Source organism: Diplotaxodon limnothrissa, linkage group LG2 (genome assembly GCF_057381915.1).
Source record: "Diplotaxodon limnothrissa isolate DT_005_m linkage group LG2, D_limnothrissa_male_GT1.1, whole genome shotgun sequence".
NCBI classification, from domain to species: Eukaryota; Metazoa; Chordata; class Actinopteri; order Cichliformes; family Cichlidae; genus Diplotaxodon; species Diplotaxodon limnothrissa.
Window position 1 is genome coordinate 35,595,485 of NC_140597.1, and position 14,253 is coordinate 35,609,737.

The 14,253-nt window shown below is 40.8% G+C and overlaps 1 protein-coding gene across 1 annotated transcript; it reads right to left on the bottom strand.

Moving 5' to 3' along the window:
* Positions 1 to 1,428: 1,428 nt before the first annotated feature.
* Positions 1,429 to 8,110, bottom strand: LOC146639005 (transmembrane protein 179). The gene is made up of 4 exons (XM_085372431.1): positions 7,723 to 8,110; positions 5,988 to 6,125; positions 5,675 to 5,753; positions 1,429 to 3,735 (listed from the first exon to the last, which is right to left on the bottom strand). Exons 1-4 carry the CDS (start codon positions 8,043 to 8,045, stop codon positions 3,544 to 3,546), a joined length of 732 nt encoding a protein of 243 aa, XP_085228557.1. The 5' UTR covers positions 8,046 to 8,110; the 3' UTR covers positions 1,429 to 3,543.
* Between the last annotated feature and the right edge of the window lie 6,143 nt (positions 8,111 to 14,253).

Genomic DNA, 14,253 nt, shown 5'->3' on the forward strand with positions numbered 1-14,253 from the left:
GAAAGAAAATGTTACTACATCAACATAACTACCGTACCAGGATTTTTGAAAAGTATTATTTTTAGTCGTATAGTTGTTTTCGGGTCAATTTAGCTTCAATTAGTTCATTTAAAAATATTTTAAATAGTTTTTTTTATTTTCAGTGGTAGTTTGTTGTGAATTGTGTTGTGTGAACACAATTCACACAACAAAACTAACTAAAGGAAACGTCTTGATGCATTCTCAGTCATCCAGGCAAGTAAATCTTGTTGAATCAAGTTGACTCTGTTCATCTGGATGAACAGAATTAACCTTTGGAGATAACTAAAGGAAATATCCTTAGTTTGTTAGTTTGGTAAAAAAGCAAAAAACAAACAAACAAACAAACAAACCGGTGCATGATGCATTGATCACCTCTAACATATGCCCTCCATACAAAAATAACTAAAGACCTAAACTAATAAAAACGATGCTAGAATTGAATATTTGTAAACACTAAAAAATAAACTGAAACAAGAAAATCCTCTCTGAAAAAACTAAATAAAAATAAAGTCTAATTGCAAAATACAAAAAATATAACTCTGGCTATTTGTCACAAGCAGATGTTCAGTGTAATTTTAACTCTATTAATAGTGGTTACTACATTATATAAACTTGAGCAGTAACACAAATAAGTATAAGGTAATATATTCAGAAGTGAATGTATTACCTTTGTGTTCCTATTGACACCCTAAAGCAAACTATGTGTTGCAGCATGAGCCCTGTTTTTATCCTGTATTTGTTTTTAATATGGAAAAAAGGTATACCAAAGGACTTAGGCATTGTTCTTGTTGTCCATGAGAAATACAACTGTGGTGGGAATGATTTTCTCAGATATCTGCAGGTCAGGAAAACATGCAAGGACAATATTTTTTTTTCCCCACACATTTATTGGTATGTCTAAAGACAACAAGAAAAACATTCTTTCATGAATATTTCATAGACATTCTCTGTAACTTATAGAGATGGTTGTGTGACCGTCACATCATTCAACCACACTATGTTCAAAGTCACTTAAATCAAATTTCTTTCCCATTGTGATGCTCAGTTTAAACTTCAGCAGGCAATCGTGATCATATGATTAGCTGACTGGATATCTGTGTTAAAGAGCAGTTGAATCGGTGTACGTAATAAAGTGTCTGGCAGTGACTGATTGTTGTACTGCTAGACTGCATTCTCTCTTATTGTGCATGGGATGTAAGCTGTGGTCACTGCAGCCCAACACACTTACAGTTAAATAAATGATGTAGGAAATATTTAATAGATATCCAATCTGGCACTCAACACTGTAATTAACATTGTAACCACAATAATATCAAAGTGACTAAAGCAAACAGAAGACGTGTGATCAGGGTGATGGTGCTTTTGTAAATAACAAAAATGAGCAAGGTTCTCTTATAATGACTCTTTTTTATTTGTAAACAACAACAATGCAAAAACGCAAGTGTGAATGAGCACAAACGGTTTTCAGAGGTAAAAAGCAGGACAATGTTCAGCATACAAAAACATTTAATACATCACAAAGCCGCCTCTTTACCTCAGATTTCCACCTCTGCTGTCTGCGTGTCATTACAGCTGCTCGGGTTGACAGAAGTGCAACGACGACTTCATATCAACCCCACTGGGCTCCACATAAATCTGTCTCAAAAAGTCACAAATCAGAGTTTTCCTGCTAATTAAACTCTACGTGGATCGTCTGAGAGGATTTGACTGCTTCACTGACGGTCCGAGAGCAGCCGCCTCCACGCAAACAGCATCATGACAGAAATCGTCACAAGATGAGAGGCCGGCAGAGATTTTCCCAATACACAACAGAACATTCAGGTCATGCTCACACAGTGAGCCTGTTACACGAACACGGTGGCTCAGTCACGCTCTCGCCACATGCTTCACGATGAAAGCATCCGAATATTACACTCAGGACAATACAACGAATTCTCCCTGATGAGGACACGACTGTGCAAAATGTCGAGCTCCTGCAGAAACGCAAACAACCATGCATTGTAAATGTACTTGGAACAAACACCAGGCTGGCTGCTTGTGGTGTCATCAATGATGTGAATGAACAGTGACTCACGAAAATGCGGTGAAAAGACAAAAATAAGCAACAACACTGGTTATTGTTATAATGTGCTTCAGCTGTGAAATCCCTTTTTGTTTGAAGGCAGATAAGTTTAGTCCCACTACAGACCAACTCTGTGGACCTACAGACTGCATGTTCCTATCTTATCACTTATTAAGGAAATGTTTTTGCCCATAAATGTCTTCAATGTTGGATTTGACACAACAACTGTATTCTTCAGTAACTGGTATATTTTGAATCTATAAAATCCTTCAGTACAAACGTCCCTGACATAATTGCAAACACATTTCATCTCCAATCAAAACCTTTGATCACAAGACATTCAGCGTGCAGATCCCTTTTACTGAAATTATATTAATGCTCATAAATGAATCGGTGAATCAATAAAGTTCACGTGTTTTCAAAACTTTCAATTCCTAAAAAAAGAATTTTCCGTGTTATTTTAGGGTTTGTAAGCCATGATTGGGCAGCAAGTCCCTCACATTACAGCCACAGTTTGAGCAGATCCATAGAGTTGTACTCAATCCCATCACCTCAGGATTGTACTATGAAGTGAGACTAAGGTCAGAAAGCTTATGTCGAGCTTACAGTCAGAATTTATAGTGTCTCAAAAGCAGCTCTCCTTTAAACCTGGCAAAATCACAAGCTCAAAACAGCCTGTTTAGCCAAAATTAAAATGCATTACTGTCAGTTACATCCATCTGTGCATTTCTTTTTATCTTGCAAGGCAACAAGATGGAGTATAAATACCTCAAAATAACTATGACTTGTATTCTATATGTCTGCACTAAAGTGAATCCAGACAAAAAACACATTGTGTGCAGTTCCTGTTAAAATTTATGAATCACTTGTATTATTTTTAATACTGAATTTAATTTGGACTTATCTGCCAACGTTGACACTGCAGTGGGTGTTTCAACAGGTCTGAGGACCCTTTTCAAATATGTGAAAGATTTTGTATTTATTGAATTATTATAGGATTTCTTATTTCCTCTTTTTCCTGTGAATTTGTTTGTCGTATAATAAAAAAAAATAATCCAAGTGGTTAAAAGAGGTTTTAAAGATTGTGGAAAAACCTTTAAAATGCAGTAGGCATGATTTCACCGATATTAGTGATGATACTAAGCTGTTAAATAACATTAAGCCATTAAATAAGATAAATTACTTGATAATTAATATTTAAGGACAACACAGATCAGCCAATGTTTTTAAAAAGGTAACATGCATTACAGACATATCTAATTTAAGCCTGAACTCTTTCTATGGTATCTTTGGAATTTCTGTACTGCGTTCTTTTGTTGGTTGATTAATATTACACCTGATGGATTCCTTGGTCAGGCTCATGTACCGCGGAGTTGACATCATCGATCGAGACATGAACAAACTGAGTTTTAAATGTGAATACTGGAGGCTTCTTCTGTCAGTACCTCACACACTCTGGGTTAGACTAAGAGGATGGGTGTCACAGGAGGAGGCGAGGGAGAGCCGCTGTCTGATGGACTGTTTCCCAGCAGCATCTCCTTCTCCCGGTGCAGACAGGGCCCGCTGATGTGCTGGCTGTGAGAGTGGTAGAGCCGCAGGAAAGCCAGGATGGAGTGAACCAGCCACAGAGCCGTCACAAGCCACAGCGACGCCTGAGAATGAAGAGAGATGCTTACAGTCACGTATCGAAAAAACACTGAACAGACACATGGTGAAGGATAACGATGCAGAAAGCACCCAAGAAGTTTGTGAAATTCCTGTGTTTTATTATTCTGTTACTGAGTAATAATTAGCAGATATCTGTGTCTGTGCTTTGCATCTTTACAGGTTATAAATGCAGCTGCTTCAGTTGCTGAATCCATCTTTTTTATCCTTATAATGGAACGTGTGGCTCCAAAAGAACTACCATGGCAAAGGTCAAAACACCAGCATGGAAGGTTCAAAAACATGGGCCCAAAAGGCAGCAGATGACTTTTATATTTATGTGTGATCCACAAATGGTCACTTCTGCCTCCGAATGACCAACATGGCTGAGCTAAAGCAGCGCACACAGGGGAAGCAATTCATTCAACCTTTGTAGTGAGTGGATGCTTCAGACTCTGGTTGCCTAGGTAACCCTCTAATGTATATAGCACACACTCACATGTCCATCTTCCACTCTCATTTTATGCCATTTTTAACAATACATCAGTGAAACAACAGTTATCATCTCAGTATAACGACTGTCAGCAAATTCTTGGATGTAGATTGGTGAAACTATGGGACCGGAGCTGAGAGAAATGTACAAACAAGTAGAAAAACTGAGTTAAGACCCAGCCTATTGTTTCGATCATTTAAAACTCCGGGACAAAGATTCACAGGAGAAATCTAAAAATCAACAATGCGGCTCCAGAAATGTGGAAGTCCAAAAATCAATTTGTAAAAACATACAGTCTGTGTCTTTAACAAACACCACTTCCTGTGAGACTTTTGATTTCAGGGACGAGTCGATAGTTCACTGTGACGACAGCAGGAGAGATGAGGGGACGCCGTTTTTAGACGGGACAGATTAGAACTGGAAAAACTGAAAAATGACCGTAGCCGAGAGCGTCACCGTGTCTCATCAATATGAGTCGGTTTGTTGCGGGAGTGAACCTCGCACACTCGTTTCATTGTTTCCAAAAGACAGATTAGATCAATCCTGCCCAGGACACTGAATGGAGCTGCAGAAGCTGCTAGAACGGAGGCTGACATCAGCTCTTGTGTCGATCAATGATGTTTTGTAACAAAAACACAAAGCACTGACAACATCAAAGAAACTCCTAAATGCATGCTTTTAATTCCTGGATAAATCTGCAAAACAGACAAGCTTCAGACGAACATGATGCCGAACAAAAGTGGTTTCTTCTGACAGAGGAAACCTGCTTTCCTGTTTCACGCGTCTGCTTTCCTAAAATATCAAATCTGTGACAAAAGATCTGTTGCCATTAGAAACAGCTCACACAACATCACTGCAGCTGACACCGAATCAAACAAAAGGGTGGAAAAAAACCCTGAAATGAGTGACTACAGTGATGTGATCAGGAACAATGTTTACATACAAAACATCCTGTATTTAAGCACAAAACGGGGATAAATCTGTAAATACTACTGCAGCTGCTACACTGATGGGAGCTCATGCTGTTATTTTTAAAGGTTCATCTATTAATCAATTACTGTGTTATAGCATTAATGGCCACAGGGGAGGTCTTCATCAGTTGGAAAGTTTTTTAACCTTATGAAAATACAGTTAATTTGGCCATTGGGGTCAGATTAGACTCTTTGTCGGGCTGATTCAGTCCCCTTGGCCTTAAGTTTGACACCCCTGTTCTATAATTTCAGATGTCTAATTAGCTTGTTGTGATCATTTTAATATTACTTAAGTTATCTGTCTGAACTGTTAAATAATTATTTTCTTTTTTCTTCATCGTGCTCTACCTCCTTCAGCCTTTCAGAAAAGCAGACAGCCGAACTGTGAAGCTCTTGTTTCAGAGGCCTGGGAGGAAGTCGGTGTCCCTTTTGCGTTCTGGTGTGCGCAACATTTTGGGTTTGCTTGTATTTGAGCATTCCTACCTGCGCCAGACTGAGCTCTGTGAAGAAAGATGAAGTGTCCACGTCCAGGTAAAGCGGCACAGACTGGGACTCTGCACAGCTGAATTCAAAACAAACAAGAATAGATGAGAAAAGGACCTGAAGATATGCTCAAACAAGATGACAGCTACACACACGCTTTAAAAACACATTTTAACGTCAACCCTGAATCATTTTCTTTTTAAAATCACACATGGAGCAACAAAAGAAAAGTCTGGAAATGTGCAGGCCTCTCGATGTCAAACTGAGCAGGCATCCATCCACAACACCAAAGGGGCGTCTGCGTTAGATGTACCTGAATGGCTGTGTGTCGTTTTCTGTCACAACGTCGCACCAGGAGCTGAGTCCTAGTGACAAGATGACACTGGCTCCTCCAGACAGGAAGAACACGCACACGCTCAGCAGGACCGTGAGGAAGGACGAAAACAGAGTGCTGGGCAGAAACAGAGAGAGAGAGATGGCCATCAGACACACAGAGAGCTGAGGCTTAAGGCCAACGTTGGAGCAAATGCACGATTAATTTATAATATCAACTGCAGCTACATCCCCTCTTTCTGCTGCTTCAGTTATCACAGTAATGTTTTTATTTCTACAGATTTCCTCAACAGATACAGACGAACAGTATATACAGTACTGCACAAAAGTCTTGAAACACCCCTCATCGCTTTACATTGTACAAGTAAATTGGGAAATGGATAAAGCTATTTATGGAAACATCGGTAAACATACATGGAAATACAGTATATAAGCCAAAAACCATACAATCTGAACAAGCTTGTAAGTCAACCAGGACAACCTTAACTCTCTTTCAGTAGTCTTAAAATTACATCTGCTGTAAAAGTAACACAGCATTTCAGAAAAGGAACATCATACCAACAGTAAAATACGGTGGTATTGTGGTGGTTTGCAGCTGTTTTGCAACAGAACAATGTTAGCAAAACTCTCTGAACTTAAATCGTAAGAAATAAATGTGTAGTTCTGTTAGCTCCTTGTCCATTTTCCTTTACTGTGGATCCACTGTAAAATTTAATCTAATAAAATTGAATTGTTTATTACTTATTCACACTGGTCTAGTAACCCAGGGGCTAGGCCTTTATCATTGGGAAAAGCTATAAAACGTATGAAAACAAAGCTAAATGTCCAAAATTTATGCCAAACTTCACATTATGCAAAGCTGTCCAGAGGGCCATACTGGAGTCTCTGCCTGGCCAAATACCACCCACGGGCCTTATGTTTGACACCCCTGCTATGACTACTGTGATAACTGCAGTTTGTTTTTGTAGGTCATGTGACCCACAGGTTTGGTTTAGAAAGGCCCAGCAGCTGGTTGACATCAGGGGCCTGAGCATGACTCAGAGGTGTGTCAAACCCGCACCTCCGGGGTCAGAACCGGCCGGCAGAAGGTCCACTTTGGCCCACCTGATGAAAAGTGTGAAAGTTGCAGCTGAGACCTTGTTTATTTTTTCCTTTGACTTAATGTAGGTGATGCTCCCGGTGTGGAGAGGCAGTACCAGCATTTCTATAATGAAACGTTGAGAATTTTTTTCACATGTAGGCAAGCTGATTCATAAAGACCTAAAATACTGTTGTTGTTGTTGTTGTTGTTGTTGTTTAAGTAAACTCGTTATTCTTAAGAGCTCTCAATGTGTTTCTTTCTTCTCCTGTTTCTTTACACTACACTTCTTTTTTTGGGGGGGGGTCAAAAAACATCACTAGAATAAAGGATGCAGATATATTCAGAACATTTTCTCCTCTCCTTAACATGGCCGACAGCCTTCTGTGCTGGTGGATACGCTGACTGATCATCCACACCACATGACTGCGTCCGTTTCTGCATGCATCCGTTTATGTATGCCTTCATCTATTTTAATGCGTTTGCAGGATCTCCAAGTACCACCGGACTACTGTGGCACCATGCAGCATTATCTTTCTGCAGAACATAACCAAATGTAGGTCAGTAGTGTTGTACCCGCCCTTCTCTGTGTTTTGAGACGTATGGAGGGGTGGGTGTGTGCTGCAGGGAGACTCACTCGTCATGTTGTCCATGCAGATAGAAGAGGCACCTCCAGCCCTGCGCAGCTCCGTACAGCACCGTGAAAATGCCCACAAAAGTGGCGAACTGGCAGGCTGCCGGCGGCCCCCACTGTTGCACCACCAGGTGATCCACGACTCCCGTCGTGCCCGTCGGCTCCACCTGCTCATCCGTCCTCCAGTATCCACTGGAAAAGAGGGCGCAGCGGCCTTTGAAAGCGGAACCGTTCAGAGCCATCGGGACCACCACCAGCAAGCCCGCCGCTACCGAGAGGGCGTGAGCCGTGCAGTGCGCCAGCAGTAGTCGCCGGTCCAGCTCCATGACGCAGCACGAACACCAGATACACGGTTAGAGTACCCACGCTGAAAGAAGCAGATATCAGCACATCCCACTGTCTGTCTGCTGTACTGACCCCGTTACGGGTATTTAAAGGAGCAGGGCGGGGACCGAGCCGTCGCTCCCACCGTTACACAACCCGCACGTACTGCCAGAGAGGAGGGGGACACACAGAGGGCTCACTCCGCCAAAAAAATCCAGGAACCAAGCAAGAGAAAACGCATCGCTGTAATCATGCCTGCATTTCAGCACAAACACTGAATGCAAAGCTGCTGCTGTTCTTTCTTATCTTAAAAAAAATACTTTTTTTTTCTTTATTCTTTCTGCCTGTCAATTCCGCTTCGCCATTTTACACACGCACTTGTTCATATAGAAACCTAAATAGCTATAGAGATAGATAGATATAGAGCTCGTCCTGGACAAGCAAAGATGTTTGGCATTTAACTCCTGATTCGGATTCTCGCAAGATCTACTAGACATGACGGGTATTTAAACAATTACACAAAATAAAATTATCAGAAATAAGGAGGCACACATTATTATCATTTCCACCTCCACGTTTCTATTCTTGGACTCTGCTTTGCATGACTCACTGTTTGACATAGCTCCTATCCTTGATTTAAGGTCACCCTCCCTTTAAACCAACTTTTTTAATGATTGACTGTCTGCCTCTAACACAATCATATCCATATCATATTATATAGCCAAAAGTAGAAAAAATTGTCACAAACTGTGTTTAGACCTGAGCTTTTGGCTCACATGAACTAACCCAGAGAAATTTGAATAATTAGTTTGAATGCTTGTATTGAGACGCTATTTTTATTCAGTTCATTTTTTGCGGGTTATCTCCTTCAACTTAGAAAAACATTCAAGCACCATTAGAGTTCTCATCTTTTAGACATGTGTGCTTCTATTTTTGTTATTTATAACTTCTTCTTCTTCTTTTTTTTTAAATTGTCAACTTTATTCAGGGGAAATTGATAAAATGTTTCAATGGGGAGACTCTTCAAATTCTCATTCAACGTACTCCTCTTTCAACTCTAACTACTTCCACATAAGTGAACCAACAGACACCATTCAAACTTTAAAACTTCATTGGGAAGAATGTCAGGCATTGGTGGAGTTTCAGAAGGGGGTTTAAAGATCTAGAAAATGTGGGGTTTTTTGCTACATCGGCAATTGTAGTGAGCATCACTGGTGTAAAGTTTGCAACGTTAGTGAGCAGAATTTCAGGTGAATATTTCTCTCTGATCTCCCGGCTTTCCATTGCTGTGATAGTTTTGGAGACTCGATCCAAAGTGGCCTTTGTGACACTGGTGAAGAGTATGCTCATACAGTATGCTTAGGCCATGTTTAAGAAGAGGCGAGGAGGAAGCTCCCAGAAGCCCTGCAGGATGTGGGGAACTGCCTCTATCACCACATCCTGTGCGGTGAGCAGTTTGAAGCTATGCTCTACCTGCTGGGTGTTCTATGAATAAAGTTATGAGAATGATCTTTTAAACATATATATTGAAAGACTATAGCTGAACTGTCAACAATTGTATGTCAGATGTGACTCACTGAAATTTAGGAGGTTTGGCATTTTAAGGAGCATCTGGGCTTGAAACTCTATGTCCCTCCTTTTATTAATGACATTCACTGCCCACACCTGAAACAGAAAAGTCATTTACGTTGCAGATTTTTTAAGATGTTACGTGAACATAATGAAAAAAGAAATCTCCAAATTACTACAAGCCTTGTGAGTTTTCTAGTCTTACCAGTGTCAAAAGAGGATTGGCTTCTTTTAAAAATCCTTCAATTCAAACTCCCAAAGCCTTCAAAAGAAAACCAAACAGAGGATTTCTCTCAGCACTTAGACTTCATCACAAACAGACTTAAAGGTGTGAGGTGGACGGTCCGTAGGTGTCACAGTAACTCACTGCTCTGTGAGCGTCTGTCTGCACTTTGACTTATAGGTGAATGATTCGGTGTATTTCAGTTAAATATTTCAGCAATTACAGGATTTCAGCTAAAAGAAATGATCACATATCAGCGTTCACACTGCATTTTATTCAGGAAATGCATTGTTTTAAGTTGTCATTCACTGGAGTAATTGATTTGTAGTTAACCTCGTGTAACATGGTGATCTCATCCAATATGATCCTGATATCTAAATCTTAAGAGAGATGATTCACCCATTATTAGTATGCTTGTGCACAATGCATTTAGTTTTTTTTGTTTGTGTCTTTGTTTGTTTTTTTTACATTATGCATAGTTTAAAAAGAAAGGAGAAATCAATGGCTCCTTGCTCTCTCTATATTTAATGGCATCTAAAAGCCTGAATCCACAAAAAAATAGACTGACAAAGTTGATCATTTTGGCTGCAGATTACTATAATGAGATAAAAGTACAATTGTGTGACCAATATATGAACCAATATGAACCAGAATTTGAAAACAAACAAATAAACAACAACAACAACAATTTTAAAATAGGTGGGGGATTTCTTTAATAGCAGTATGATTAAACAAAACCTATTACAAATGGGGTAAATAAATAGAATGTACATGACTTTAATTAAATGAAACAAGTAAAAATAAAAGAATAAAAAGAATAAAAGAAAAACAAGCACAATTTAAATACATCTTTTTATTATATCATAAAAAGACTTTAACTTGGCTTTCTTTATGTATTCAAACGGCACAACAGATATCTAATGACATTAAAGTGTCTCAGTAATAACATAGTGCGGTAAACTGGATTAGTGATTTTCTCAGATTACTGGCAGCCTCGATCTAATTATTATAACACAAAGGTTCAAAAAGCAGCAGCCACAGTCGATATGACAACAGGAGTGAGACATCTAACGGATAAACGATCTGCAAATTTGTGGCTCAGTGACGAAAGAGGGCGACGTCATCCGTTTGATCCCTTTAAATCAGATGGCGAATAAGAGGCTGTAACGATCACCCTGCAGAGGGAATGATCTTTCTGGTTTATCTGTCAGATGTGTGATCGATGAGCTCATCGGCGGATATTTCGGGCTCTGCGCAGAAATCCTCATTAAATAACACCACATGTGTGACGATGTAAGTCGTCTTTGAACTTTACTTTAGACTTGTAAATTTGGAGTTTTTATTTTTGCTTTCTGTAGCTCCTGCTGAGTGATTATGTAAGACTAATTAGCTCAAGGGAGATGAACATTTTTCAGTGTTGGAAGTAAGTCATGCCGATTTCATTGCAAACACCACAGGAATGCAATTTACTGCGCATAAAGAAGCTGGTGAGATAAGACAGCAGCGGTGTTGTGGGTTTAGAGAGGGATTCACTGTATCTTACACGTCTTTTAAATGCCCCCACAGGGGTCCAAACTGGATGCTTCAGTCTGGCAGAGGGGAATGTGGGGTGGGGCCGGTGACATTCCTCTCCTCTGTACAAGCCCCGCTGCCTCAGATTGCTGATAAACCAAAGCATATTTTCCTAAAATTAGCTCAAGTTATGTCGAGAAGGCTTCAGTTTCACACCAACTAAGAGCAGAAGATTAAAGCAGAACCAAAAACAACTGAGAGAATCTACAAAGAAAAGGCAGGGGTAACACATTAGATTTTGTTGTTGTCAATTTAATGACTACAAGAGCACCTAAAAAAATAAGGAAGACAAAAACTTAATTCTTGCACTCTTCCAACTTTTACTGCACATCAGCCCATAATTGAAACTGTAAACCACAAATGCACTAGTATATTGCCTAATATAACAAATTATAATATAATATGATATGATATGATATAATATAATATAATATAATATAATATAACAAATAAACCATCAAAGGAATATCAGAATCAGAATCAGAATACTTTATTAATCCCGAAGGAAATTACGGTTACAGCAGGCAGCACGCTAATGGCGCATGCACACTTACAAAGGAACCTTCTGACTAACTTTACACAAACATCACATTGGGGAGACATGTCAGAAAGGTAGGCTGATAGGAAAAAAACAACGAAAATACATAACATGAGGTAAGAGGGGGAGAAAAAAAACTCCACTCAGACTGAGCTCCTAGTGGGAGAACAGTTTGATAACAGAAAAAACACCTCAGCACAAAAAGCACATGACTATCAATACACCATAGAAACACAAGACAAGCAACAGGGGCGGGTAAAGGGTAAGAGAGAGCCGGTGTAGACAGCACATCCGGTCCTGCAGCATGTCTGCGCTGGTCCAGTCGACTGCCATCTTCCCCGGTAGGGCACAAGCATCAAAGGCTTTGGAAAGGGAGGGGGGATCAGTGTGTGCATATCAGTGTATGTGTGTGTGTGTGTCCAGAGTTCAGCTGAGAAAGTGTCCTTCGCCCAGTCGCCCAGTAAACAGTCTTCCAGCCAACGCAGGTGGCCTTGCATGGAATGGGGGGAACAGTCTAAACACAGTCGTTATGAGGGTGTTTTGTTCAGCTCCAGCTTTGAGGCCGCAGCTGGCGCCGAAGGGGTCTCTGCATGAAGTGATGATGGTTTTTACTTTAGTGCGAACAACTCATATGAATTTCAAAGCTGTTCTAACAGTCCAACACTAGTCTCTGAATCTCCCGTTGGAGAGCCGTGAGCTTTCTATGATGTTATCCAAACTTACGTTCCGTGATGTTGTCGTTCTTTTTGCTCAAAGAGCAGGTTCTGAGAACTCACGACCGCAGTGCACTTCCCCAAGATGTGATCAAATTTGCGCTCAAAGGTGTTATTCGAGCTAGCCCCTCCAGATGTAATCCAGTTTTTCACTCAGAGGTCTTGTTCTGAGTATTCACGGCAGCCGTGCGTTCTCCAAGATCTTCTCCGTGCTGCACTCAATGAGCCCATTTTGAGAAACTCACGCCTCGTCCCACCATTTCAATCCCAGCGGGCAGCCTTGTGGGGGTTTAAACAGCCGGTTCCGCTTCCTTAATTCTTCGATAAGTCAGGGCCAAGCCAGCTCCGATCAGCAAGAACCCTGTTATCATGGTTCCGAATAGGTAGATATCTTCAGCAGTCAGGCTCACCCGAGCCCAGACTTCTCATTGAGAAGGGGTGTCAATTGCATTCAGAGACCAGTTGATCAAATCCATAATTCCTCTTTTAGGTTTTAGAGAACAGACTGTGAGAGAGTGTTCCAGGGAAAAGTAAGTAAAAACACAAGACAAGACAAGGACATAAGATATATATATATCAGTGGTGTTTACTATCATGTCGTTTTAAACAATGGTGGTATCAGGCTGCAATTTACCAGTCAGTGCATTCCTGCTGTAAGCACTGGTTTCAGTGCCCTTTATGTTTGCTTCTATAGACCAACATGCTGGATGTGACTTCTTTATCCAGCCTACATGTTCTGTGCCTGATGCTTTGCTGCTGATATAGCTCAGTTGGGAGAGCAGCAAACCTTGCTTCACCCAATCATGTGTCTCCTATCATGTGTCTCATTGAGATCACCTCATCCAAGATGCCAGTGGGGGTCCATGCGCCTAGGAAAGGATTTCAAAACTGCATTGTAGGTGCAGACAGTTGTAAGCCACCCGAAACATCTGCTCATAATGACCCACGCCTTCTTTTCACACCTTGGCTCGTGTGGTGAGGCACATGATCAATAGTGGATCAGCGACTCTCTTAAGGACATCTTATTATTAGCACTTGGGGTTCAATAGGGGCTCTTGTGGGGTGATTGTGGCTCAAGAGTTGGCAGGTTGTCTTGTAATTGGAAGGTTGCCGGTTTGAGCCCCGCCTTGGGCAGTCTTAGTTGTTGTGTCCTTGGACAAGCCACTTCACCCGTTGCCTACTGGTGGTGGTCAGAGGGCCTGATGGTGTCAGTGTCTGGCAGCCTTGCCTCTGTCAGTGTGCCCCAGGGCAGCTGTGGCTATAATGTAGCTTGCTATCTCCTGTGTGTGAATGGGTGGATGACTGAATGTAGTGTAAAGTGCTATACAAATACAGGCCATTTACCTGGGGGTTAAATGTCCACCTCTTGGTTTTACAACTGAAGAAGCTTCTTGGATGAGAGGTTTCATTTCATCTCTCATCCAAGTGACTTCTTCAGTCTCAGCTCCCTGCAAGTTTCCCCACCCTTATAAACTGTACATTTGCATAATGACTGAAGCTTACACCACTGGCGAACATCATTAATACATGCATCAGGCTGCATCATTAATATCTAAATTGCCATGACCATGATCCACAACCACTGATAAAAGACC